This window comes from Heteronotia binoei, chromosome 7 (genome assembly GCF_032191835.1).
Source record: "Heteronotia binoei isolate CCM8104 ecotype False Entrance Well chromosome 7, APGP_CSIRO_Hbin_v1, whole genome shotgun sequence".
Classification (NCBI taxonomy): domain Eukaryota; kingdom Metazoa; phylum Chordata; class Lepidosauria; order Squamata; family Gekkonidae; genus Heteronotia; species Heteronotia binoei.
In genome coordinates, this window is record NC_083229.1 from 69,577,899 (window position 1) to 69,605,855 (window position 27,957).

Sequence of the window (27,957 nt, forward strand, 5' to 3'; positions counted from 1 at the left end):
TCTTAGTAAAGGCTGATATGGAGTCCTCTCTAACAATTGCTCTGGCAAGAAAAGTAACTTACATAATTATATTCATATAAATAGCTAATGGTCTATGTGTTTAATCTGCACATAAAGTTCAGCCAGGTTAACTAAATGGAGCACCTCATTTGCTATGATCTAAAATAATATTCTCAAGATATAGGCTAGCTGTAACACTGCAAGAATATCCACTCATATAACTAAATAAAAACAAATGTTATGCATGTGTGCCAAGATATTATTCAAATGTCAGGTACAATATAAATAATAGATGTTCTAGCGTATTAGTGAAATGCATTCAGGAAAATGATAAATCTTTTAATAAATAAAACCAGATTGGGTTTGGCAGTACAATGGAAATTCAATGGCTTTTAAGGTCATTTAAGGAAAGGGAAGAAACAATCCAAGAAAATTTTGCAGCCCTCCAAGGCCAGTTAAAGCCACAGTTAGGTGCAGTGTATCAAAGATTTGCTTGAAAGGAAAACCCCGGGTTCATGACCTCTAACCTCTGCCTTTCCTTCACAACTCATATTTTCTTTACATCTTTTCTGTCTTCTAGTATTTTAAATTATAAATTTGCAAGTAGAACCCATCTTTTAAAAATGACAAATTGTTCAGAAATTTAATTATTGGCCAGTATCCTTGGATGAAATGTGTAGTTTTCTAGCATTCCTCTCCACTCCTTCTACCCTTCCTGATTAGGAATGGGCACAAACCAGAAAATGAAGGTTTGTCCATTTGCCAAATGGCTCACTTTGTGAGGTTTGTGATACGGTAAAATTGCTCCCCTGTGGGTAAGAGATACTAAACTTACAACGAGTCTCCAACTGACTCTCCTCTACCTGCCCTTCAAGTCTGGTGAGGATTGGATTTAGGGGAGTGAGTTACAGTCCCCCAAAGCAGCTGCTCCCAGGAAAGTGCTCTCTGGGGAAGTCATAGCTGCAGGTTCAGGATTGTGTCAAATGGACCCCCCGGGAAGCTAGAAACATCAAACTCATAGACCTTCCTGGGATGACCTTCTACCTCCATTGTTGCTGAAGATGGGCAATCCTTTTCCTTGTGGCCATTGTGGTTCAATGTGGCCAAGTGCAAAGTAATGCACATTGGGGCCAAGAATCCCAGCTACAAAGTCCTTTTCTCCCTTTCTCACAATACAAGAACTTGCGGGCATTCGATGAAATTGCTGAGCAGTCAGGTTAAAACGGATAAAAGGAAGTACTTCTTCACCCAAAGGGTGATTAACATGTGGAATTCACTGCCACAGGAGGTGGTGGCGGCTACAAGCATAGCCAGCTTCAAGAGGTCCATCAGTGGCTATTAGCCACAGTGTGTGTGTGTGTGTGTGTGTGTGTATAGGGTTTTTTTGGCCACTGTGTGACACAGAATGTTGGACTGGATGGGCCATTGGCCTGATCTAACATGGCCATTGGCCTGATCTAACATGGCTTCTTAGCCAGTTTGGTGTAGTGGTTAAGTGTGCGGACTCTTATCTGGGAGAACCGGGTTTGATTCCCCACTCCTCCACTTGCACCTGCTGGAATGGCCTTGGGTCAGCCATAGCTCTGGCAGAGGTTGTCCTTGAAAGGGCAGCTGCTGTGAGAGCCCTCTCCAGCCCCACCCACCTCACAGGGTGTTTGTTGTGGGGGAGGAAGGTAAAGGAGATTGTGAGCCACTCTGAGACTCTTCGGAGTGGAGGGCGGGATATAAATCCAATATCTTCTTCTTCTTCTTCTCTTATGTTCTTATGTTCTTGGTCCCGGGAGGTGGTCACCTGGAGGATTCAAAGTGCCTGCCCCTCATCTTGGTTTTCCAACTCTCCACCCCCTCTCCTGAGTCAGACCTCCCATTGGGTCTGGCGAAGGAGGGGGGATACAAAATTGGAAAACAAGATGAAGGGCAAGCACAGCAAGGGCAGTTGATAATAATTCCAATGTGTGGGACAGTGCCAAGAGGTGTGAAATGTTTGGATTATAGGGTCCAAAGTGCAAAATGGGGAAACCAACAGGAGGTCTAGTGCAGGAGTGGGGGTGAAGATTTGGAAAATCAAGGTGAGAGGCAGGCACAGCAAAAGAAGCTGATGGTGTTAAGCCCAGCAGGAGATGCCTAGAGGTATAGAAGTTGAGGATCTTAGAGTTCACAGTGTAAAAGGAGGATCTAACTGGAGGTCTAGCTCATGAGGGGGGGGGGGTGGAAAATTGGAAAACCAAGATGAGGGGCAGACACAGCAAAGGCAGCTAATGATGCTAAATCAAGGTGTTGGGGGGGGTGCCCAGAGGCATGGAAGTTGGGGACCCTAGGGTCCTAGGGTCCATTGGGCAAAAGGGGTTAGAAATTGAGGGTTCAAAAACCCCACTGAAGTGGACTGTGGGTCCTCAGCCAAGGAACCCACTGTTAGGGCCTCTTTGCTTTGTTTGAACAGAAGGATCAGTGCCCAGGCCCGAGTAAGCACCAAACACCCCCACCCCCACTGTTTTCATACTGAGGAATGACTTCCAGTTCCCTTTCTTCTCTGCCTCTAACTCTCTCCCTGCCTAATTGCCAGCTGCAAAAATAACTCTGTGTGAGCTGGGTGTTTATATCCATTCTGCTCTCTTGTTGGCAGCCAACACTTCCTGTTGAGCTCTGGAGGCCACTGCAGAAGGGCTGCAAAAGTATATTTCCCCTGTTGTTTTGATGATTAATTGATTGGTGCCAGCATGTCTGCCACATGAACTGCTAACACAAACTGCTTGAAGCTCACTGAAAACCACGGAGGTTTGTGGGAGGTTCACTGCAGACATGAACACACAACCTCAGTTCGCTAACAATGAACCATACAATTTTTGTGATGAAATTAGGTTTGTGATGAGGTTCATGCCCATCCCTAGCCTGGCAACCCACACAGAAGAATAGCTGCATGGGCTGAGGCACTGCACTGAGGATGGGGAAGAGAGTTAAATTGCTTCCTCCTTTCTTGTCAATCAGCAGAGTTCCATAAGTGAAAGATGTAGAAGAAGACCTCTAGCCCCCTCCTCCTCAAATAGCAATTCTTCCATACAGTTCCTGCAATACCAGGAATCATTTTCAGGAGCTCAGAAAATGCTGCAGGAATGGAGAGGAATGTTAGGAAATACTATTATTGTGACTATTTTAGTTGTTTCACAAGATTTATTATTTCAGTTGTTCTACTGAAAGTCATCTTATTCTGATACTGAAAACAGTACTTTAAAACAGATGCCATCCATGCTACTCCAACTTATATCCCAGAACAAAATTGAGAACTGGAACTCTATTTGTTCAGTTTGCAAAAAGCAAAATGTTTATTTACACAGTTTTCCAATAAAGCCTCACTAGGGAAAGACTGATGGAATGAAAGAAGTCAGCATTCTCACCTCTTGATGGAAAAGCAGCTTCACCAAACACATCCATGGCCAGTCCTGACTTCTTTCAAATCCTGACTTCCTTCAAATGTCCTGTTGACTTCATTTGTTATTGTGACATGTACCTAGTCAATCTATCTCCTAAACTCTCTCCCTTCCCTGTCATTAAGGGCACATGATTTGTTTCTTCAAGACTCTGCACAACCTTCTACCCTTGAATAAATAATTATTTTACTTCCTGTTCCTTTTGTTCAGTCTTAGCATATGTCTAGATATATCTTTCCTACAGGTTATATATAGTTCAGAATGTCACACCCACCTCTAGGGGTATGCATTTGGTATAAACTGAGCCAAATAATTACTCAAATAATACCTTATCAGTATTATTCAGGTATTTCCTAAACTGAATCAGATTTGATTCACAAGGGGGTTTGGACTAGTTGGCCAATCACTACACCAAACTGGATGAGGCCCTTTTCAACTCTGTGATTCTTTGGCTTTTATTCAGATATATTTGGCAATACTGAATAGAAGTTCTAGAGGGATTTAAACTTTAAAGGGATAAACACCTTCCATTTCTGACTCTTTTCTGCTGTTTCTGGCTTTCCCCACAATTTGCTCCGGCTTCCAGAGCAACAGGAGAGAGGGGGAAGAGAGAACTCTGCAGGCCAATTGCTAATGCCTTTGAGGGGGAGCTTAGAGCCAATCCCTAAAATGCATTTTCAAATGGCATTGTATTGCAACTTCACAAGGTTGTTACTGGCTTCAAATCTGAAGCCCAGCTACCTATCTTGTTTTCCCTGACTGTTTCCTAGAAAACTGGTGGGCGAGAGAAAGCAGTGGGAATTTGGCAAATAGAATTTCTAGTTGGGAGGAACATACATTGCTCTTTAGCCAATCATGGAAGTTAGTTCCTTTTTGAAATTCTTCTGTGCAAGGGCAGAGAGCATAAAAGATGGGGTCTAGCCGAGCTAGACTCCATTGCTGCTGGGAGGTTTGGTTGGACATTTTGTGGCTGGCTTTTGCTTCAGCTGCTGCTCTGAGCCTGACTCTCCTGCTGCCTGACAGCCTGTTTGTGGACTTTGGATCAAATTTTGCCTGCCCGGAGAAGGCTGAAGACAGCGATTGGTTTGACTTATTACAACAGCATTTAAAAAAAAATCTTATTTTACTGTAAGTTCTTCTTTAGGCTTGGTGAGTGTATTGTGGGAGGGGGTGTGTGTGAGGCCAGCCTGGCCTAGAGCCTCAGACCTTTTGGTTCTCTTTGTTTAGATTTGTAGGCCTTCTGTTGTGTGGGGTTTTTTTTTGTACTTTGCAGTTAAAACCAGTTTTTAACAAGTTTCCTTATTTCACCTTTGGGCTTAGAAGAAGAATTGCAGATTTATACCCCGCCTTTCTCTCTGCATCAGAGACTCAGAGCAGCTTACAATCGCCTTTATCTTCTCCCCCCACAACAGACACTCTGTGAGGTGGGTGGGGCTGAGAGGGCTCTCACAGCAACTTCCCTTTCAAGGACAACTCCTGTGATAGCTTTGGCTAACCCAAGACCATTCCAGCAGGTGCAAGTGGAGGATTGGGGAATCAAACCCAGTTCTCCCAGATAAGAGTCCATGCACTTAACCACTACACCAAACTGGTTTAGTGAGGAGGCTGTGGGATGGCAAGGTCCACCTGGCCTAGGGGCTCAGGCCTTTTCCTGGTTCTCTTTGATTAGGTTGTACACTTCTAGTTTGTAGTTATTTTTGTTGTTTGGAAAGGGCTGCTGGTGGTGGTGGTGGTGGTGGGGTTAGGTCAGAGACCCCCAGGGACCTTTTGCTTTTTTGGGGGGGTAGAGGTTTGTTTGTTCTGTATGTGTGCTTTTGGTTTCAACTTAGGTGCTGCTAAATAGACTTTCAGTAATAAGGGTTAGACTGTTTAACTTTTAAATAAATTTCAGCTTTGGGTTTAGGTCCTCCCTAACTAGGTCAATGCTAGGAGAATATTAAAAGAGGCAAGGTTGTCTTCAAAACAGTGGTACAATTAGCCTAGATTTACTTTAAAAAACAGTTTGTTGTTTGGTGCTCTGAGTTTCAGTGAAGACAGGCTAGGCTTCCCAATCCCCAGGTCCCAGAGGGGGATCCCCCGGTTTTACAGGCTTCCCCCCTCCCCCAGCCAGCTGGCCGGCGGGGGAAGCCCCGCCCCCAGAGCCATCATGCACCTCTATGAACGATTCCCATAGGGAATGATGGGGAATTGATCCGCGGGTATCGGGGGCTCTGGGGGGGGGCTGTTTTTTGAGATAGAGGTACCAAATTTTCAGTATAGCATCTAGTGCCTCTCCCCAAAATACCTTCCAAGTTTCAAAAAGATTGGACCAGGGGGTCCAATTCTATGAGCCCCAAAAGAAGGTGCCCCTATCCTTCATTATTTCCTATGGAAGGAAGACATTTAAAAATTCGTGCCGTCCCTTTAAATGTGATGGCCAGAACTCCCTTGAAGTTCAATTATGCTTGTCACACCCTTGCTCTTGGCTCCGCCCCCAATGTCTCCTGGCTCCACCCCCAAATTCCCCAGATATTTCTTAAATTGGACTTGGCAACCCTAAGACAGGCCCTTATAGATAAATTATTTGTCCTGTAGTTTTTCACTTTTCAGGAGGAAGCTCCTGTACTTCCATACAGGAAATCAGGCCTATTCAAACAGAATGTAATCAGGAGAAGTTTAATAAAGAGCCTTACTCTTTTAAAACAGTTTGCCACATTCCATCTCAAGGATAGTTTCTTAAACCATTGTCATGGACAGTGTAGGAAAAAGAAGAGGAGAGGAGAGGAGAGGAGAGGAGAGGAGAGGAGAGAGAGAGAGAGAGAGAAGAAAGAAAGAAAGAAAGAAAGAAAGAAAGAAAGAAAGAAAGAAAGAAAGAAAGAAAGAAAGAAAGAAAGAAAGAAAGAAAGAAAGAAAGAAAGAAAGAAAGACTAAAATTGAAACAAAGGTAAATTAGGCTGTTCTGAAAGACAAAAATAGTTTTAGGTTGGGAGGGTTCATAAAAAAGGCATCAGAATCTGTTAGGTGAAAGTTGCAATGCAGGTAGTTAGGTGCATAATACCTTTCCTACGAGTTAGACAGAGTTTGGTCGGGGGTAACATGTGTGTCAGGAAGGAAATGTGATGTGACCTGCACATCAAGGGCAGAATTGCTGAGTAGGCCAACACGTTTAATCTCTGGAGAGATGAGCTCTCCCAGCAAGTTGAGTGCATGTGGGCCTAGAGGGACACGTTAGCACAAACTGAGGAAGAGGAGGGAATGAAAACTCTACTGCTGTTCATCCTTCACCTCCCCCACTAGGCAGCATCTCCCTGTGGTTCCCGTCATAATGACTGTTCAGCTGGAAGTCATCTGGCGGGTGTTCAGTTCCTCTGGAGGCTCATGAGACAGGGCATGGCAAATGTGATGGTGAGGGAGCACTTTGAGGAGCCCCATGAGTTGCAGGCTACCTGTCCACTAAAATACCAGGCCACAAAGGAGGTGGTCTGGCCAGACCTCTCTGCCATAGCCCAGGGGCTCCTCTCATGCCCTCTGACAAGCGTGCAGAGTGAATGTGTTTTTCTCCATGTGGGCAACATTGTCAGCCCACATTACTCACACCTCCTCTGGACAGTTGAGGAGTTGGTCTTCCTTAAGGTCAGCTTGCCACTGTTTGGCTTCCCAGTCCTGAGGGTGACTGAAATGAGCACATACTTGTTCCTGGCCCTGTTCAGATGCACAGTATAATCAAATGTCACTGCTGTTTCCTTCTGGATTTAAAGTGGCTGATCAGACAGCAACATCTGCCTCCCGGTATTAACTCATGGTAGCCTCCCCCCCCCCAATCCTTCTCGGAACCGAATTATTCTGTTACCTGCTCCTTTGTGGTGTTTTTTGAGTTCTCTAGTTTCACCTTGTAGTTTTCTGCGTCTGGATAGTTTTGCTGCGATATTAACCAACTTCCGGATGTCTGAAAGCTGTCCCAGAGCAAGACATCCAGTCCCAGAGTCGCCATTTTTTTAACTACTTAGAAATATGCGCATAACTGCATAACTACATAATGTTTTAACCTATGTGCATTATGCATGCATGCGCATAATAGTGGAAGAAAAAAAGAACTGCATTGTGCCGTCATGTGGACGGCAGAAGATGGTTTCACCGCGGAGTGATTCGGATTGCAGTATGGCAGTCTGATCAATAATATCCAGAACAAAGATATTCGGAACCGGGTCAGTTTAACACAGACTCAACAGTGTGTGAACAGGGCCCCTGTATCCTCTCTCTGTCTGTACTAGGAAGCTGGGACAAACACTCTTCCCAAAATTAAAATGAGAGTAGAAAGAAGTACGGTAGTAGGGATGCTAATCAGTTGCACTGGCACAGAAATGCCCCAAACTAGTAATAAAGACTACTCAGCCACAAGCAGACCTATAAACAAAGTACAAAGTATGTGACTGTAAGGTACGCATTGAGCACTAATAACAGCAATTTATTATTAATACATATAAATAATCATTGTAAGATTACAAGCAATATTGCACATGTATTTCACTCAACAAAAATTCAAAAGTTTCCCAAAGCGTGACACATCAAACAGTGATTTCACATATTTTTTCCAGTGGGAGAGAGCCCTAAGGCAGTGACTATTCAGTTCACAATTCCATATTCAAATCAGATGAGTAAGGCATCCAGTTCACAGCTCCTTTTTCAGATAAGATGAGACGTGTTGCCAGCTCTGTTCCATTATTCTTATCTTAAAGTTCCAAATAAAGTGCAACTGAGATCCTTCAGTTACAAATTTACTATTTTCAGCTTCTTCCAAACAGCTCTTCTATACAATTCCCCTGAGTCAGAAAAAAAACCTTCTCACCTCATTCCTTAAACTGTCAGCTTCTGGCTGCTGCCAACCCCTTCTATTGTTTTTCAGCTGCTCTTTTTCAAGTCTCCATCTCTGACCATTCTTTCTGCTCTCATTGGCTGAACTTAGGGAGAGGCTGAACCTAGCCTGTCCATCACATAACTGTTCTTATAGAATCAAATTAATGAATTAAAATCATTTTATTCATTGTATGCCTTCATCTGGCTCTCATCTCTGCTCGCTCTCATACCTGCCCTTAGCCTCTTCACTGATCTTCTTTTAAAATTTCAATTTCATGTACTGTGTGTCTCTGCTTTCAAACTGTTCAGTATTCTATGAAGGAACTTCAACCATTGATCTGACTGGCTTTTTCTATTGCTTTACCTAATTAAATACTGGAAACTCACTTTTGTATTGTTTCTTTTTATTCTTGAGCCTTCTACTGATAAACAAATTATTCCTCTTCCTTCCAAACATACTTGATTTGTTCATAAACATCAAGATATGGTTACATCTTTTTAAATTTTTGTACAGTTTCTATAGTAACACATCATGGGGGGAGTAGCTATGACAATATGACTCTTCAGCCCAGTACCTATCTCAGAATATTCAAGTTTGCTATATGAATTACACCTGGAGAATGTTCAAGTGTTAAGCTCAAACTGACAATTCAAATAGCCTGCTGGAAACAGAGGTAGCTTTCATTCCCCATTTTCCCTTCCTATTCCTAATAGCAGAGAGGGAGAAATAAAACAATCTGTAGGCTAATACAGGTCTGCCCTGATAGCCCAGGTTTGCCTAATCTCATCAGATCTTAGAAGCTACACAGGGTGGACCATGGCTAGTATTTGTATGGGAGACCACCAAGGAAATCCAGTGTTACAATGCAGAGACAGGCAATAACAAACCTTTTAATGTCTTTTGCCTTGACAACCCCATGGTGTTGTTATAAGTTGGCTTTTTAGAAAAAAGGTTATTCAAGGAGACAACACAATAAGATAAGAGAGATCTTTGACATAGTTACCTAGGCAATTGAGAAGTCTTTGCCTCTTTCCCAGCCTGGCATATTTGTATAAGACTGTTGCTGGGAACAAGAAGTGCTAGCTTTAAGAAGAGGGGAGTAGTCATTCTTTGGGGGAAATTTGGAAGCAGCCATTCAAAGGAGACATGCTTTAGAGAACAGTCATATACTGGCCACTGGTCGGATCAGACATGCACTAACTATTCTAGAAGAAGAGTAAACCTGAAATAAACATCAAATCTGGAACAAATAAGAAATTTCTGCCCCTCTCCCAACACCAGAAAGGTTAATTAGATTGAAGGACAATGGATGAATTTTTGTTTGTTTTTCTTTGTTCAAATGTTGTAGTTGGAGGGCAACTGTATCTTGCACTCTTATATGTTTTCACTGTGTAAATACTTAAAAGTAATTTTTAAATTCTTCTTTTGAAATTGGAGTTGTTTTGTCTCTGAATCAATGAGAAAGCCCCATATCTGGGATCACAAGAATCAAGGTATAAGAGAGAACATCTTTAACAAGCAAGATTTTAAGCCAGGGTTCTTTTTAAGCCTGAGGGCACCTTTGAAATTTTGATGCAGAGAGGTGAGTGCAACTAAAAAAGGGATGCCACAGGAGGTGGAGTCAACAACAAAATGCCAGAGAGTGAAGTTACGCATGAATCTAGTAGCAATTCTTCATTTCAGGTAGAAGCTCTGTTTATGAACATATTGTTTAAAAATATTTTATTGCATTCACACAACTTTATTTCAGTGATTCGTTGAAAATCCTTGTGTTGTGGTGGCAGCTAGTGCTAAAGCAACTTTAAAAAATCTGACCAGCCAATCAGATCTTCAATGACCAAAGATAACTCCTTCTGGGCAAAAGCCCCACTTGTCCGTGCCTACTTTCTAAAAAAAATAAAAGTAGGCACAAGGAAAGGTTTTGGAGTGTGCCACAGCACTCATGGGTACCATATTGGGAACCCCTATGTTAAGCATTTCCTTCAACCTCCATGTAAGGAGTGGATGCTGATACTTTTTAAAAGTCTGACATATGCCAACTGACTGCAATTCTATTAGAGGCCTGTAGCCGTAGCAATGAGAAAATAGAAAAGAACCCTGACCTGGATATCCCAGGCCTGATTTCAGAAGCTAATCAGGGTCAACATTGCAATTACATGGGCCGGAGGCATCTTTGGATTACCAGAGCCAGGAGGAAGGGGCAGGCTTTATTCAGCCACCTCTATAAATAATCTCCCTGTCCCCAGTTGGGCTCAGTCAGCAGAGGTCACTATGACTTGTTCATTAATGATTTGGAGTTGGGAGTAAGCAGCGAAATGGCTAAGTTCGTGGATGACATTAAATTGTTCAAAGTGGTGAGAACCAGGGAGGATTGTGAGGCACTAGGGATCTGTTGAGTCTGGGAGAGTTAGTGTCAACATGGCAAATGAAGTTCAACATGGACAAGTGTAAAGTAATGCACATTGGGGTAAAAAATCCTAACTATAAATACCCATTGATGGGGTCCAAACTGGCAGAGGCTGACCAGGATAGAGAACTTGGAGTTGTGGTAGATAACTCATTGAAAATGTCGAGACAGTGTGTGACTGCAATTTAAAAAGGCCAATGCTATGGAGGGGATTATTAGGAAGAGTACTGAAAACAATTCAGCCAGTATAATAATAAAAAAAAGGTGCAAGGTAGTCTTACGAGGTGGTTTCCCCAGTCTTCCCCAGTCATCTACACTTTCCCCCCAGCAAGCTGGGTCTTCATTTTACCGACCTCGGAAGGATGGAAGGCTGAGCCAGCTACCTGAAACCAGCTTCCACTGGGATCAAACTCAGGTCATAAGCAGAGAGTTCAGACTGCAGTACTGCAGTTTTACCACTCTGTGCCACGGGGCTCTAGTGCAGCCTCATTTGGGGTACTGTGTACAATTCAGGTCACCACACCTCAAAAAAAGATATTATAGCATTGGAAAACGTCCAGAAAAGGGCAACAAGAATGATTAAAGAGTTGGAACACTTTCCCTATAAAGAAAGCCTAAAGTGCTTGGGGCTCTTTAGCCTGCAGAAATGACAACTGGGGGGTGACATGATAGAGGTTTACATGATTATTCAGGAGATAGAGAAGGTAGAGAAAGAAGTACTTTCCCCCCTTTCTCACAGTATAAGAACTTGTAGGCACTCAGTGAAATTGCTGAGCAGTTGGGTTAGAATGGATAAAAGGAAATACTTCTTCACCCAAAGAGTGATTAACACATGGAATTCACTGCCACAGGAGGTGGTGGCAGCTACAAGCATACATGGCTTCAAGAGTGGATTGGATAAACATATGGAACAGAGGTCCATCAGTGGATATTAGCCACAAGGTATAGATGGAACTCTCTGTCTGGGACAAGTGATGCTCTGTATTCTTGGTGCTTGGCGGGGGCAACAGTGGGAGGGTTTCTAGACCTCCTGATGTCACCTGGTTTTTTGGCCACTGTGAGACAGAGTGTTGGACTGGATGGGCCACTGGGCTGATCCAACATGGCTTCTCTTATGTTCTCGACTTCCAGGTGCACACACACAGACACACACACACAAATACAAAAATACCAAAAGAATAGAAAGAAAAGAAAAAGGGGACTGAGTTGATAAAGGTTGGAGGTGAATTCCCATTGAGGTCTACCAACGAGGGATCAGTCCCACCCAAGGAAATCCCTCATTTCCAATGGGAAGGAGGAGGAGGAAGAGCCTATCACTTAACTACTACACTGAACTGGCTATCAAAGGGCTTACCACACAGTTTACCACAGTACCATATAGATATGTTGCAGAGATTCTTTCTAAACCCGCGTTTATTGGATTGATCAAATAATCAATTGACACCACACAATGAAAAAGAAGAGTGAACTGGGAATTGTTAATAATTAATAAATGTAAAAATAGATAACCCAGCATAAATATTTCATTTTGGAAACAATCAGAAGGAAAAAAATGATACTTACACCGGAATAGAAAGGTTCACCAGACACACAGATGACGTCTTGTTCTTGGATTGTCAAAATATCTTTAGCTAAGTGCAGCCGCACTTTGAAAGGTTCCTGGTTACCATCCTGCAGCAAACAAATTCCTGTTTTTGTCTTCAAAGGAAGAACAGAATAAAAGTTTGCCTTAGTTTCCAAACTGCATACTGATCACTCATGTTGTAAGATCAAAAGGATTGTCTTTTTCTATTTTTTTGTTTTTAAATTGGTATAGTCAGTAAGGCATTAACAGAGGCTGGTGACACTCCAATAAATTTCCCAAACTTATTGGTTGAAGAATCAGTTATCACCAATACACAGAAACAGTGAAATAATCCAATAGCAAATTAGTAAGCATTAATGTTTTAGCAACTTGAAGGCTTGATTCATACAATGATGATTGTTAAAGTATCTACTCATCTATTATACATTTGGTTTCAGCATTACCTGGAGCAAAAGTCAAGACAGGTATTTCAGCATCTTAGGTAAAAGAGTTCAGCCTTGCACATTAAAGGGGCATGATTCAGTCAAGCATTCAAATCTATATTAAGCTCAAAGCCATCTAATTAAAAGTATTTCAATTACTCATGAACCAGGAGCTTTTCTGAGATCACAACAGGGCATTGGAGTGGTACAAAGGATGCACTTGATTATAATCCAGTAGCTCTTACCTATCAGAAACATGTTTTCAAATGTGTTTACAATCGAATGCGTTAATTGCTGAACTAATGTGTGTCTGAATCCAGCTGGTCAAAAGCATCATCTGGAAGGAAGCTTTCTGAGTCAGAACATGATATATATCTTGACACTTCAAAATGGATGTGAAACAAGCCACAGAGTAATACTCTGCTGCTGCCAGCCTCCAGGTGGGTACTTGAGATCTCCTGGATTTGCAAATGATTCAGATGACAGAAATCAGTTTCCCTATAGCTACTTGGGGGAGGGGACTCAATGGAATTATAACCCACTGAGCTTCCTCCCCAGGTTGCACTCCCAAAACCTCAAGGAATTTCCCCACCTGGAGTTGGCAATTCTTCTGTGCCCTTTAAGCTTATCTGTCAACATCAATGAGACTGTTTTCCTACTGCTTTAAGCATTGTTTCAAGAAGGGCACTAAGCTATTAAATTGGCACTCTCCTTTATGCTGGAGATCAGATACTTGTTAAACTTCAACAGGCACCTTTCACATGATACATACTGCTAAGGCTCAACCAGGTCTTCCTATCAGTGAATCTTATACCCTTAGATGTGATACATTGCTGCTCACCCATTCATGCCTGCCCATCCATTCCAGATATCTCTGCCCTGTTAAGATATGGTTGCCAACTCCAGATTCAGAAGTACCTGGAGATCTGAGGGAGGAGCCTGGGAAAGTGGAGTTTAGGGAAGGACATCAGTAGATTATAACACCATGTAGTCCACCTTCCAAAGCAGCCAGTTTCTCCTGGAGAAGTAGAATAAATGTTTTAAATAAATAAATAAGTGATGCATATAGTCTGGAGATCACTTGTAATTCCAGGAGATCTCTAGTCACAACTGGAGGTTGGAAAACCTATTGTTAGAGCTGCTAAAACTTCCCCCGCTTCATCTATACACCGCTCCAGATTAAAGATGTCTGGAGGTAGATCTGTCTGTTTTGACTCCTTTATAACCATAAACTTCCAGCTGTAGCAGTAAAAAGAGATACAAATTGGACCACACAAACAGAAAGGGGGAGTGTACTTTCCTTGAGTATAACATCCCAAATTCATACTCCATACAAAAGAGGCAGATTTGACATTCTATCCACCATGCTAGGAGACGAAGAAGAAGACTGCAGATTTATACCTCGCCTTTCTCTCTGAATCAGAGACTCAGAGCAGCTTACAATCTCCTATATCTTCTCCTCCCACAATAGAAACCCTGTGAGGTGTGTGGGGCTGAAAGAGCTCTCACAGCAGCTGCCCTTTCAAGGACAACTCCTGAGATAGCTATAGCTAACCCAAGGCCATTCCAGCAGTTGTAAATGGAGGAGTGGGGAATCAAACCCAGTTCTCCCAGATAAGAGGCTGCACATTTAACCACTACACCAAACTGGGTATATTACCATCATGCATTTAGAAGGATGGCCCTTCTAGAGATGGGCATGAACTGGCTTATGAACCTTTGTTTGTGATGAATTTTGGCTAGTTCATGGCTTGAAGTTTGCGAACTGCAGCCCAGCGATGAACCTCCACAAACTTTTAAAGCCGTTCATGAAGGTTTGTGGGAAGCAAAAAGCAGGGGTTAAAATCCCTGCTTTCTCCTCCCTGTGAAAGCCACCAAAACAGCTGAGCTGTGAGAGCAGGCTGCTCCCAGCTCCTCAGCCATTTAGATTGAAAACCCCAGCCCCAGAGACTGGCTGCCATAGAAGGCCCCTTTGAACCGTGGAGCCACATGGAGCAGTTTGCTTTACATGGCTCAGATGTTTAAAGGGGCTCTCTTGGGTTCAGCTCCAAGCTGTGGAAAGCCTCAGAAAGCAGTGGTTTAAATGGCTCCCAAATATTTAAACCAAATAGCTGAGTGTTTAGTTTAAATGGCTTGGAGCTATTTAAACCCCTGCTTTCTTCTCCCTGTGAAAACTGCTGGGGAGCAGAAAGCAGGGGGCCATGAACCCATACAAACTGGTTCAGTTTGCAAATCAATTTTCCAGTTGGTATTGGTTTATGATTCAGGCATGAACCACAATCTAAACCGCAAAAATGGCAATTTGTGCTCATCCCTAGACCCTACTTCTTTTTATGATCAGTCAGTTGTCATGACATGCCAAATTACAGGGAACAAGAAGCTATAAAGATACAGATTTACCATTTGTGTATGTTTTTATTTCTGGGAGTAACGTGTTATGTATTATGTCTACCAAATACTGGGATTCAATAAACTATCTGTAACATTCAGGCAATTAACTGGGGGGGGGGGTACACACCCAAGTGCTTGTACAGTATATAAGCTTCAAGAGATGGGCAGAAATTTAAATCTCCAAACATATGCAGATAATGCAGTTTTCTCACTCCCACCTATAAGCAGAGAATGGACTACCAGTCTGAGGAAGCACCAGTTACAGTGATAAGATACTATGTACAGAGCACAAGGCTACATTTTTAAACCATCTACAGATAAGGAAATATTTATTCGGATGTGCTGAACACCACTGGCCAATTTGTTGCCCCATCATTCTTTAGTCCACTGTGGTATTATAAACTGGCTTCAGGGAGACAAGAATAAAATGTTGCTTTGCCCTGGGCAGCAGATCAGACTGAGCTAGTCTGAAAAGTTGTTTCTTTCTATATACAATTTATTGAATAAGGGCATTGTCAGGAAATGTATCTTGGACACCAGGAGAGAAGAAGAGAGACATTTTAATTATTTTATAAGTTCCATCAGCCAAAGAAAGTAAGATGTGGAAAAATGCTTTTGATACAAACCTCCTAGGATCTTGTAATAGGAGCTGTGGACAAGCCCCAATACTTCACAAGTAATCTGAAGACTGCCTGAGGTAAGATTATGTTTGGAAAATATTAAATTGTTTATATAGTTGTTCTGCTTTACATGACTGCACACTTCTGACTTGGCTGATTACTCTATAAAATCTCGTGAGAAGCTTTATGGAAAGAGCTGTGGGCAAGAATTAAGTGGCACATAACTATATAGCAGAAATAATTAGGCATCACAATGAAATGAAAATACAAGTCAGCATTGTGACGCATGTGGGCATACTTTATTAACACATTGAACAAGGAAATCAAGCATGAGAAAAATCATCCTATTTGGGGCTATGACTGGTTGCACCTGTGCAGAAATCTAATTTACATGAGCAAACTATTACGTAGTGAGGTCTTAGCAGTCGCTCTATTACAGTATGGAAATTACTGCTATTGAATCTTCAATTCCATTGCATCCCTTCCCTTCCCACATTAAAGTAGTAATGGTGAACATAAAGTATGTACACTCTTAAGAAAGGAAAGAAAGATGATTTAAGATCTAATAAAACTTTAAAAAAACAAAAAAAACCTATCCCTCTAAATAAACTCAAATTAATGTTTTGAGGGGTTTTTTTCATATAATCTCATAAACTCAGAGACAAAAAGACAAGCAAAGAATTTTGCTGCAGCTACTGCTCACCAGTGATGGATGAACACCCCCACAGCTTGATTCAGAACTGAGCCTGGCAAACTAAACTACCCATCCCACCCCCAATCTAAATAGTAACTCACCCATCGTCCAGCCAAATTCTGCACTCTAATATCTATCAAGCTCCTAAGGGGATTTAAACCCCTCCACCAAATCATCATGACCACCGCCCCACACACACACACTCATGAACACTCCATCCACTCCTATTCTGTTCCCACAAATGTACATGGTAGGGGTATGGCAGCAAAGTCTCTTGCTAGAAATCACTGTCAATCTCCCTTTCTCCCTTCCAGCTCCTAATACTACAAAAGCAATTTCCCAGGTGAAAGGGAGTTGGGGACCACAGTATTCTCACATACCACATCTATAACAGGTGCTCACAAAACCATGTTTTCTAGCTGAGACATCATTAGTACAAGAATTGGGTGTCAGGAGATGGGGATAAGAGGGAGAAAGAAGGTAGAGGCTTTCTTTTCACTGCTGCTTCTTCAGCGCCACTGGATATGTTTTGGAGAAAGGAAGAAAGCTGCAGGGCAAAAGTAACCTTCCTTCCTCTTCAGGCTTTCTCAGAAGCCTACAACCAAGAAGCACAGGTCATAGTGTTGCCAGCCTCTAGGTGGGGCCTGGGGATCTCCCACTTTTACAACTGATCTTCAGCTGGCAGAGATCAACTCCCCTGGAGAAAATGTCTGCTTTGAAGGGTGGACTCTATGGCATTGTACCATGCTGAGGCCCCTCCCGATCACAAACCCCACCCTCTCCCAAATCCAACCCCTTCTAGTCTCCAAGTATTTTCCAACACAGACCTGGCAACCCTAGTTGTTAAGGTAAATAACAATCAAGGCGTTTAAAAGGTGTGTAGTCCCTTTAAATATGATGGTCAGAACTCCCTTTGGAGTTCAGTTGTGCTTGTCACAACTTTGCTCTTGGCTCCACCCCAATGTCTTCTGGCTCCACCCCAAAGTCCCCAGATATTTATTGAATTGGACCTGGCAACCCTAGTAGGCATGGTGAGCTGACAGGTAGGACAAGAAGTTGAGAAAGAGCTACAGCTGAAGTAAAGGAGTAGAGGGAAAACAGAAATGGAGCTTGTGGAGGAGAACCTGCAAATGAAAAGGGTCCTCTGTATATATAACACACTTGATCTGTTCCATATGTTTGAGATTCAGAATAAATTTTATATTAAAGTCTAGTTAGCTGACAACTAATTTGTCATCTCCGAAACATAATTAATCTATCTAGATATTTCTTACTGAAACATATAGAACGTAATACTCACTTATAGGGTATTATGTTCTTTATGTTTTAGTAAGAACATATAGAACATAATACCAACCCACCCCCAAATTACAAACATTTGACATTACCTCTTCACATGCAGTCCTGAAATCCATGTGCTATGGCACAGAAGAGGTATTTGTCTAAAAGAAAAGAAATTTTTATTAGAATCAAGTTACCAGCTATCAAACACTGAAAGTAATTGAAAAACTTAGAAAAAAACTGAAATATTGTATGCCACAGGACTTAAACTTTGTTTTCCTGCTTCAGACCAACATGGCTACACACCTGAACCTAAGGGTTTGAAAGCAGCAGTGATTAAAATGGGCTACAATGAACCAAAAAATTATATTTTCATCTGAAATATGTGCCTGCCTGTGTATATTTTTTGAGTTATGTTTTATTTTTACATTATTCACTTATTGTTGTATTTTAACTGTTTTACCATGACTGTGATCCGCCCTGAGCTCATGTGGGAAAGGGCGGAATATAAATCAACCAACCAAATAAATAAATTAAACACATAAGAATATATCAATTAATGCCACAAATCTTCCTAGTGTAGATGAAGCATGCTAAACTGATTAATTAAATATGATTAAAAGTAAGCAGATCTTTTCAAGTACCTCCATCCTGATATATTAGGCATTCAAAATTACTTTTCATTATGACTAAACTTTTGGTAGCACTGATATTTTTAAAATTAAAAAAAATCTATAGCAATAATGCCAGTAAAATAATTTTACAACTGGTACTTATAAACTTGCTTCTTGTACCCAACTGACTAATGTTCCTGTTTTATCCTAAATTTTAAACCCATATATATATATATATATATATATATATATATATATATATATATATATATACACACACACACACACACACACACAGAATGCATATGGATAAATTAGATTGCTTTCAATTGGACTGAAAAGTTTATCCATATGCATTCTCTGTAAGCAACTGTGTATCATTTATCAGAGGAACATGCTCTTTTTCATCTGAACATGTTAGTTTAAGAGCAAAAATATCACTCTCTATCATGTGCTAAAGTGCTAGCTTTCTTAATAGTGAAATAACCTGTGAAATGCATTTCCTTCCCTCAAGGTACATAGTATAATTCAGCAGGTATTTAGGTCAGACTGCTTCATGCACAGGGCCATTTTGTTAAGGGGTGGGGGGACGTTATCAAGGAAGGCCAATTATAATGGCTAGCTGAGGTACAAGTGTATCTGGGGGAAAACAGTCATGCAAAAAGATGTATTTATTTTCAAGGCAGAAAACTTGCTTTGAAAGTCTGCTGTAAACATGTTTTATTATAGCATTAAGTAAATCAGCTGTGCTATCAATTATCACACAGATACCAGAGATCTATTCCATATCCAGAGCCACTATAACCCCCCCCCCCAAAAAAAAACTATTACAACCCTGAACAAGAAATAATCAGGCCTGGATTACTGCCCAAGTGGCTGCTTTGGCCTCCAAACTTGCAGGAGGCAGCAACATGAGAAGAGGCAACAAAGCACATACTCTTGTATCTCTCACCACCTTTGGCATATGCACAGCTGGCTGCAGAGAAATGTGCCTTCTGGATCATGAGGAAGGCAAAAAACATGGCAGAGGATGGTGGGCTGCTATAGCAACTGCAGTGGGGAACGGGTTGGGTTCCCATAACTGGAGCTGGAGAATAATTCTTTTTGACAAAGCATTAGAAAAGCTACCATCCAGTTTGCTTTGTGCTTGCCACAAGATTTATTTGGAAAGGCTTAATGTTCTGCTGACCAGTTACTGCTAGGGGGCCTTGCTGAGCACATGGAATGTGTCTCAGTAAGGTTTGGCATTATTGTGGAAAGGTTCCTTTAAGTCACAGCTCCCCATGCCAGACCCCCCCAGTGGGGGTCCCCCACCTCTCCATTACTGATCAGCTGGCTGGCAGGGGGGATTTACTACAAAAAAAGGTAGCCTCACCCAATGTGTTAGCAGCAACCCTGCTGTGACTTCAACATGACCCAGATGTGGTATGGGGATGTTGGGGATGTCGAGGCAATGCTCTGGTTTTGGGGCAAAAACTCAATTGTAGAAGCTAGAGTTTTTACCCCCAAACCAAAAACTCTGTGATAGAATTAGCTTCTTCCCAACATCCCAGACATGCCTATGTCACTTCCAGGTCACACTGGAAGTCACATTGAGGACGTTGTTGAAATATAGGGCGAAACTCCCAGCTCCCAGAAAGCCCACTCCCCATCCCCCACTGGCTGCCCAGAGGGACCTGGCAAAACTCGATTTCCATAGAGAACTAAAGGCTAACTTATGTGCTCTGAATCACTCATCAGGCCTGAAATGAGAGTCTGGGATTTTTCAGAATCTAAATCTATCTGCATGCAGTACTGGTATTCTTGGAGCCACTTTGGTGTAGTGGTTAAGTGTGCGGACTCTTATCTGGGAGAACTGGGTTTGATTCCCCACTCTTCCACATGCACCTGCTGGAATGGCTTTGGGTTAGCCAAAGCTATCACAGGAGTTGTCCTTGAAAGGGCAGCTGCTGAGAGAGCCCTCTCAGCCCCACCCACCTCACAGGGTGTCTGTTGTGGGGGGAGAAGATATAGTAGATTATAAGCCGCTCTGAATCTCTGATTCAGAGAGAAGGGTGGAGTATAAATCTGCAGTCTTCTTCTTCTAACTCCCCAATGGAGTCATCAAATGGCTAGCATAATGAGGAGGTGCTGATGTTCCATAAGGGCTTGGTTTGGCTTGCAGCATGAGTGACTGGACTCATACTGTTCCTCAGGTTCAAGGTGGTTGGGCAGCATGGACACAGAATGTGTTGGTCATGCCTTGGATAAGTTAACAAAATACTCATATTCTTTATCAGGCTCATTGTACTTGGCCTGCATGGAGTCATTAAAGACTATTTATTGATCTATCAAATTTATACCCCACCACTCCCTTGACAAGGAAGGTTCCCTGACAATTGGGTCAGAAGAGTTTTGCTGTGGTTGTGGGTTTCCACTCGTTCTGTTCTTTTCACTTTTTTGTATCACCTTGAATTGCATACCAGTATAATCTGCATTGTAGTCATTTTATATTTTGCTCAAACGTCTATCTAAGTGTGCATGCTTTGGCCTTTCACTTGCTGTAACTTTCTCAAGATACGCAGGAGGAAAACATAGACAGTGTACTGGGAGAGACAGTCCCAAAGGTATGCTTGTCTCAGACATTGTAGGATTTTGAAGATTAATGCCAAAACCTTGAACCTAATCTGATATTCAATCTGGAGCCAGTGTAATTGGAGGAGCACTGGTTGAATATGGGCTCTAAAAGAAGTCCCCATCAGAACACACAGATCTGCATTCTGGACCAGTTGCAGTTTCTGGGTCAGTCTCAAGGGTAGCTCTGCATAGAGTGAATTACAGTAGTCTAATCTAGAGATGACAGTTGCATGGGTCACTGTGGCTAGGTTGGGGACAGGAAGGGGACCAAATGCTTAACCCAGCACATATAGTAAAATGCTAGTTTAATTACATTTGTGACCTGGGCTTCCACTGAGAGACAGGAATCTAGGATCACACCCAGACTCTTGGTCTATGCAGGTGTCAGAGGCACTCTGTCAAGAGTTAGGATTTGCTATTCCAGAACAGTCAGAGGACCATCTTCAATGGATTTAGTTTCAGATGGCTCTGTTTTAACCAACAACCATGGTCTCTGGTCCCTTGACCTGAGGCAGCATTCAGCCAGCTGCTCATCAGCAGATATAGCAGGGTGTCATCTTCATACTGTTGACACCCTACCTCAAAACTCTGCACCAGCAAGGCAAGGGGGTGCATAAAGATGTTAAATAACATTGGGGAGAGGATTGCCCTTTGGGGAACACCACACACCAAAAGGTGTCTTGGTGAAACCTTTTCTCCTAGTACTACCATCTGTCCCTGATCTTGGACAAAACAGACAAACCCTATCAGGTTGTCCCCCAAATCCACACATCCCTTCGTAGTGGTAGATCATGGTTGACCACATCAGAAGCTGCTGACAAGTCAAGTAATATCAGCAGCACTGATCTGCCTTGATCCAGCTGCCTGCAGAGGTCATCTGTGAGAGTGACCAATGCCGTCTCAGTCCCGTGGCCAGGGTAGGAGCTGGATTGGAAGGGGCTAAAGTGTCATACAGGAAAATTTGGAGTTGTTCCACCACCACCTTCTCACTTTTACCCAGGAATGGTAAGTTCGGCACAGGCCAACTGGCCTCCAGTTAACATGCTGTATGAATGTTGGCAGGCAGGTCCTGGCAGAGTGATAAGACTTTATACACAAAATAGCTTGCAAAGGCCTCACAGCTAATTACTGAATTACAAACAATTTAGGGACTTGCAGAAAGAGAAGTTAATGACCTAATTACCCTAAATACTTGTGCCGGGCAAACCTCACAGATGCAATGGACACCATATAGAATTCCTTCTTAGCAGCCTTCACTGCCATCTTATAGGATTTCATAAACATTTTATAGGATGCTCTTGCAGCTTTGTCACAAGTCTGTTACCAAACTCACTCTAGTTGTCTGTGCTCCTGTTTCATTCTCCATAGCTCCTTGTAATGCCAAGGGGCTATTTTGGTACAGGGGTGAAGAGGACATTAAGGAGCGATTTCATTGATGACTTTAGAAAGATGGCTATGCCAGTTATCTATTGGTTCGTTTTCTCTCCCTTCCCCCCCTCACACACACACACACAGATGGTAGCTGAAGAAAAATAATTTCAGGGGCACTGCAAGCAACTCCATCTTAAATACTTCTCTGTTGCATGTAAATTCAGCCGCATTCAGAGCCAAGGTACTTGAAACGCCTTCCTCCTATACTATCCAGCCTGCCAGTTCTCACAGACTCTGCTCTCTGTTACTTCCCTACAGAGGTGATGAATCAGATAAAGGGCTTCTTCAGGGGTGGCACCATCTTTCAAATGCCCTACTCTACTCTACTCTGCTTTGCTCTACTCTAGTCTTCTGGACACCAGGCCAAAACATTTCTATTTATCCAGTCTGTTAACTAAGAGGTTCCATTTTTTTTTCCTTTTCTAAAGCTGTTTTATGGTCTACTTCTAGCCTGGAGTCTATTTTGAGAAGGTTTTTGGTTGCTAATTATTTTATACTCTGGATGTTTACTGGCTGGATTTTTTATATAATTTTTTATATAATTTTTTTATATAATTATCTGATATTATATAAGATTTGGTCTTGTTTTATTTTGTGACCCACCTCAAGAGCCAGTTTGGTGTAGTGGTTAAGTGTGTGGACTCTTATCTGGGAGAACTGGGTTTGATTCCCCACTCCTTCACTGGCACCTGCTGGAATGGCCTTGGGTTAGCCATAGCTCTGGCAGAGGTTGTCCTTGAAAGGGCAGCTGCTGTGAGAACCCTCTCAGTCCCACCCACCTCAAAGGGTGTCTGTTGTGGGGGGAGAAGATATGGGAGATTGTAAGCAGCTCTGAGTCTCTGATATATAAAAGGGTGGGGTATAAATCTGCAATTTTTCTTCTTCCTCAAGCCATAACTCTGACAAGGGGCATACACACACAAATGACAGTACTCAAACAAGTTCCTATCCAGATGTAAATCTAACCCAGACCTGTGTAACTTCAAAAAGGTATTGCTTTGTATGCCTTTCAGACCTTATGCCTGCTTCCTCAATGATGTGCATTAAATCTGGGTCAAAGCAATGCAATAAATCTCTGACCTCCAGAGGACAAATACAGGATTGAAGATGGAAGGAAACAGGCCATATCTAAAAGGGCAGGGGCAGGGGCGTAGCTAGGGCTTTTGGGGCCCGGGGCCCAAGATTTATGTGGGCCCCCCTACGTGTGTGCACGCCGCCGGAAACAGGAAGTGATGTCATGCCACCGCCGGAAACAGGAAGTGACATCACTTCCTGTGACATCATTTTCCCCGCGCCACCTGCCGGAAACGGGAAGTGACATCACTTCCTGTGACATCATTTCCTCCGTGCCACCTGCCAGAAGCAGGAAGTGACATCACTTCCTGTGGCATCACTTCCCCCAAATGACATCATTTCCCCCAAATGCCACTGCCGGAAACAGGAAGTGACTTCACAGCACTTCCTGTGACGTCCCCAAAAATCCCCCAAATATCACCGCCGGAAACAATTTTGTTCTCAAATCCTGTATATACTTCATCAGTATATGGGATAAGGCACTTTCTCAACTGTGCTGCATAATGCAGCCTATTTATTTTGTCCTGTTTGCTCTGTTGGCTCTATCTGCGCCACCTTCATCACTTTCGGGGTGTGGATCCCCCAGTGGGGTGGGCTCCCGACTCCCTCCGCCGGCTGTTTCTGATAGCTCTGCGCCCCCTCTTTCATTTGATATGTGTCCCGTGCGGGTGCCACCCTCCCGCCGGGAGATGCCGCAAAATGAGCCCCCTTGAGGCTTATGGCGGCAGGGCTCGGGGGAAGCGAGCTAGACTGCTGTTCTTTTGAGGGGTTATAGAGTGTTTCGAGCCCGTCCCTGTGGCATCGGTCCCATCGTTGTGGGACCCAGGGGGGCGGCGCAGCGACCCACCGAAGCAGCCTGTCACTAATAACACAGGTCAAGATGCAGGACAGGAACCCGGAAGTGACCGACAGGCTGCTTCAGCGGGCCGCTGCGCCGCCCCCCTGGGTCCCACAATGATGGGACCGATGCCACAGGGACGGGCTCGAAACACTCTATAACCCCTCAAAAGAACAGCAGTCTAGCTCGCTTCCCCCGAGCCCTGCCGCCATAAGCCTCAAGGGGGCACATTTTGCGGCATCTCCCGGCGGGAGGGTGGCACCCGCACGGGACACATATCAAATGAAAGAGGGGGTGCAGGGCTATCAAAAACAGCTGGCGGAGGGAGTCGGGAGCCCACCCCACTGGGGGATCCACACCCCGAAAGTGATGAAGGTGGCGCAGACAGAGCCAACAGAGCAAACAGGACAAAATAAATAGGCTGCATTATGCAGCACAGTTGAGAAAGTGCCTTATCCCATATACTGATGAAGTAAATACAGGATCTGAGAACAAAATTGCACCAGAAGACACAAACACAAAGCTCCCTTACACTGAATCAGTGCTTGGGTCCACCAAAGTCAGTATTGTCCACTCCAGTCACAAACACAAAGCTCCCTTACACTGAATCAGTGCTTGGGTCCACCAAAGTCAGTATTGTCACATAAGAACATAAGAGAAGCCCTGTTGGATCAGGCCAGTGGCCCATCCAGTCCAACACTCTGCATCACATAAGAACATAAGAGAAGCCCTGTTGGATCAGGCCAGTGGCCCATCCAGTCCAACACTCTGCGTCACATAAGAACATAAGAGAAGCCCTGTTGAATCAGGCCAGTGGCCCATCCAGTCCAACACTCTGCATCACATAAGAACATAAGAGAAGCCCTGTTGGATCAGGCCAGTGGCCCATCCAGTCCAACACTCTGTGTCACATAAGAACATAAGAGAAGCCCTGTTGGATCAGGCCAGTGGCCCATTCAGTCCAACACTCTGTGTCACATAAGAACATAAGGAGGGAGGGAGCGAGGGAGGGAAGGAAGGAAGGAAGGAAGGAAGGAAGGAAGGAAGGAAGGAAGGAAGGAAGGAAGGAAGGAAGGAGGGAGGGAAGGGAGGGAAGGGAAGGAAGGAAGGAAGAAAGGAAGGAAGGGAGGAGGGAGGGGAGGAAGGAAGGGAGGAGGGAGGGAAGGAAGGAAGGGAGGAGGGAGGGAAGGAAGGAAGGAAGGAAGGAAGGAAGGAAGGAAGGAAGGAAGGGAGGAAGGGAGGAGGGAGGGAAGGAAGGGAGGAGGGAAGGAAGGAAGGAAGGAAGGAAGGAAGGAAGGAAGGAAGGAAGGAAGGAAGGAAGGGAGGGAGGGAGGAGGGAGGGAGGGAAGGAAGGAAGGGAGGAGGGAGGGAAGGAAGGAAGGAAGGGAGGAGGGAGGGAGGGAAGGAAGGGAGGAGGGAAGGAAGGAAGGAAGGAAGGAAGGAGGAGGGAAGGAAGAAAGGAGGGAAGGAAGGAGGGAGGGAGGGAAGGAAGGCCGCCCCCTCCCGCCAGCCCCCCCCCCCCGCTTTCGGCCCCCTCCCTCCCTGCCTGCCCTCCTTACCTGCTTCCAGGGCGGCGGCGGCGAGTCCGGCAAGGCGGCGAGTCCGGCGGCGAGGCCGCTGGAGGGCCTCCAGCGACCAGCGCCGGCTTCTCCGACGCCCTCCCCGGCCTCCGCCTGCACTGGAGGCCCGCGCGCGGGGCCCTGCAGCGGTCGCGGAGCCGGGGAAGCGTCGGAGAGGCCAGCACTGGTCGCTGGAGGCCCTCCAGCGACCAGCGCCGGCCTCTCCGACGCTTCTCCGGCCTCCGCCACCGCCGCCGGGCCCCGCGCGCGGGGAAGGCGGCGAGTGCAGCCGGCTTCTGAGGGGCCCCTTGGCATTGCCAAGGGGCCCCCCAGACCCACCAGACCTGGGGCGACCCGCCCCCCGCCCCCCCTTCTTACGCCACTGGGCAGGGGGGAATCACCAGAAATCAACACTCACAGGTTATCAGATAGTAATTAAGGACCTTCAGTGTAACTTAACCAAAATGGGCAGTTATTCTTTATTTGCAGGTCTTTTCAGTTGCATCCTGGTCTACCCATTTCCAAGTTGTCTCTTCTGTGAGTGCATCTGGGTTCAATATTCTGTGCCACGTTGTTTTTCATGTCCCCAAACAAAATAATCTTTTCTATCCTTGCACCATTTGCTTGTCCAGTGGGAAAAATTATTCCATGAAGTGTGTGCTTTTGTTCTCTCTCTGGCTGCTGGCTATATGTTCCCACAGAACTCCCAAAGCTCCCTGTCCAACAGCCCCTGCCTTTTGAATTTCTTTCTGCCAGGCTCCCTTTGGATCTTCTTCTCTAGTCTTCTACTGGTTTATGGATCCCAGGAGTGGTAGATATCCTTCTGTTTTCTCTCATCAAATCTCATGTCCTTCTGACCTAGGGCTGTCGCTTAAATCTATCTGTTCTCTCACTCCCCTTCTCTTATTCCTTTATTCTTATAATCTTTCCCACAAAGATGGATAACGCTCATACTCTCTGTGGATGCTATTATCATCTTTCTTCAATCGCCCACCCAACTAGATTCCTCATTTAGTTCCTCCTAAACAAAATTCCTGGCTTTGCCTCTATTGAGTCTCTCTCTGTCCCTTCAAGCTTTACAGTTGTGCCTCATCACCCAGCCAAAGATCCGTATTACTGACATCTGGGTCATTACTCTAAATTGGCATTTATAGAGCTGTCAACTCTTGGGAAGCATTTAAGGTTACTGCTTCACAGACGGTTTTGTTTAGGCTTGAACAAGAATTAAAACAGGGCCAGCAGCTCTACAGTTCAGGGGTCCCAAGAAACTACAGGACCATATTCAAAGGGATGTAAGGAACATAACTTATAAATAGTTTATAGAACAGAAAACATGATATAAAGGATTCCGTGTGGTATAGCAGTCAGGCTGATCTAGGAACAAAGAGTCACTTTTGCTATCAGTTAATTAGGAAGTCTTAGTCCAGCCATTGCCTCTTTTGCCTCATCTTCCCACTTGCAGCAGGGAGATAATGCTGACATAGTTTAAAGGATAATATAAGTTAACATGCCGACAATGCAATCCTATACAGAGTTACTCCATTCTAAGCCCATTATTTATTCATTTAAAGCAATATGTGGACTAATAAGCATTTGCTTCTCCTGATAAAAAAACTTTACTCTGAAACCACTTGACAGGTTAGATGCTTGAAATATGGAGACCTAACTTCTAAGCTTGCAATTACAGTGGGTGTCAAGCAAGGCTGTATTGTGACCCCTATATTGTTCAACCTTTTTAAAAATGATTTGGCACCCTTTATGAGCTGTGTTAATGGACATTACCCCAAATTAGGGAAGAGACACATCCCGTTATTGCTATATGCTGATGATGCTGTTCTCTTTTCACTTTCAAAAGTTGCTATGGCCCTTTTTAGTTTATTGTGACAAGAACAAGCTTTCCCTGAATTTTGGAAAGTCCAAAATTATTGTGCTTGGCCAGAGTTGGAAGCCCTCCAAATGGACTATACGAGATAACCCCATTGAACAGGTGAAGAGCTTTAGATATCTAGGTATTCATTTCCACTACAAGGCTAACTGGGCACTCATATTAAGAAGTGGTAAGATCTGTGAATAGTAGTGAACTCGCAATCTCCCGTTTTTTTCTATACTAAAGGGAACCAATTTATACCTGCTGTTCTTAAATTCTTCAACTATAAAATATGTGCC

At 43.8% G+C, this 27,957-nt stretch overlaps 1 protein-coding gene across 3 annotated transcripts in view; it reads right to left on the reverse strand.

Moving 5' to 3' along the window:
* SNTG1 (syntrophin gamma 1) overlaps positions 1–27,957 on the reverse strand; it is a 280,518-nt gene that overhangs the window by 235,275 nt on the left and 17,286 nt on the right. For all 3 annotated transcript variants that reach the window (XM_060243820.1, XM_060243821.1, XM_060243818.1), the window contains exons 2-3: positions 17,767–17,820; positions 12,230–12,364 (exon numbers count right to left, since the gene is read on the reverse strand). In XM_060243820.1, coding sequence (XP_060099803.1) covers positions 12,230–12,364; positions 17,767–17,793 — 162 coding nt within the window. In that variant the 5' untranslated portion in view covers positions 17,794–17,820. The remainder of the gene's footprint in view (positions 1–12,229; positions 12,365–17,766; positions 17,821–27,957) is intronic.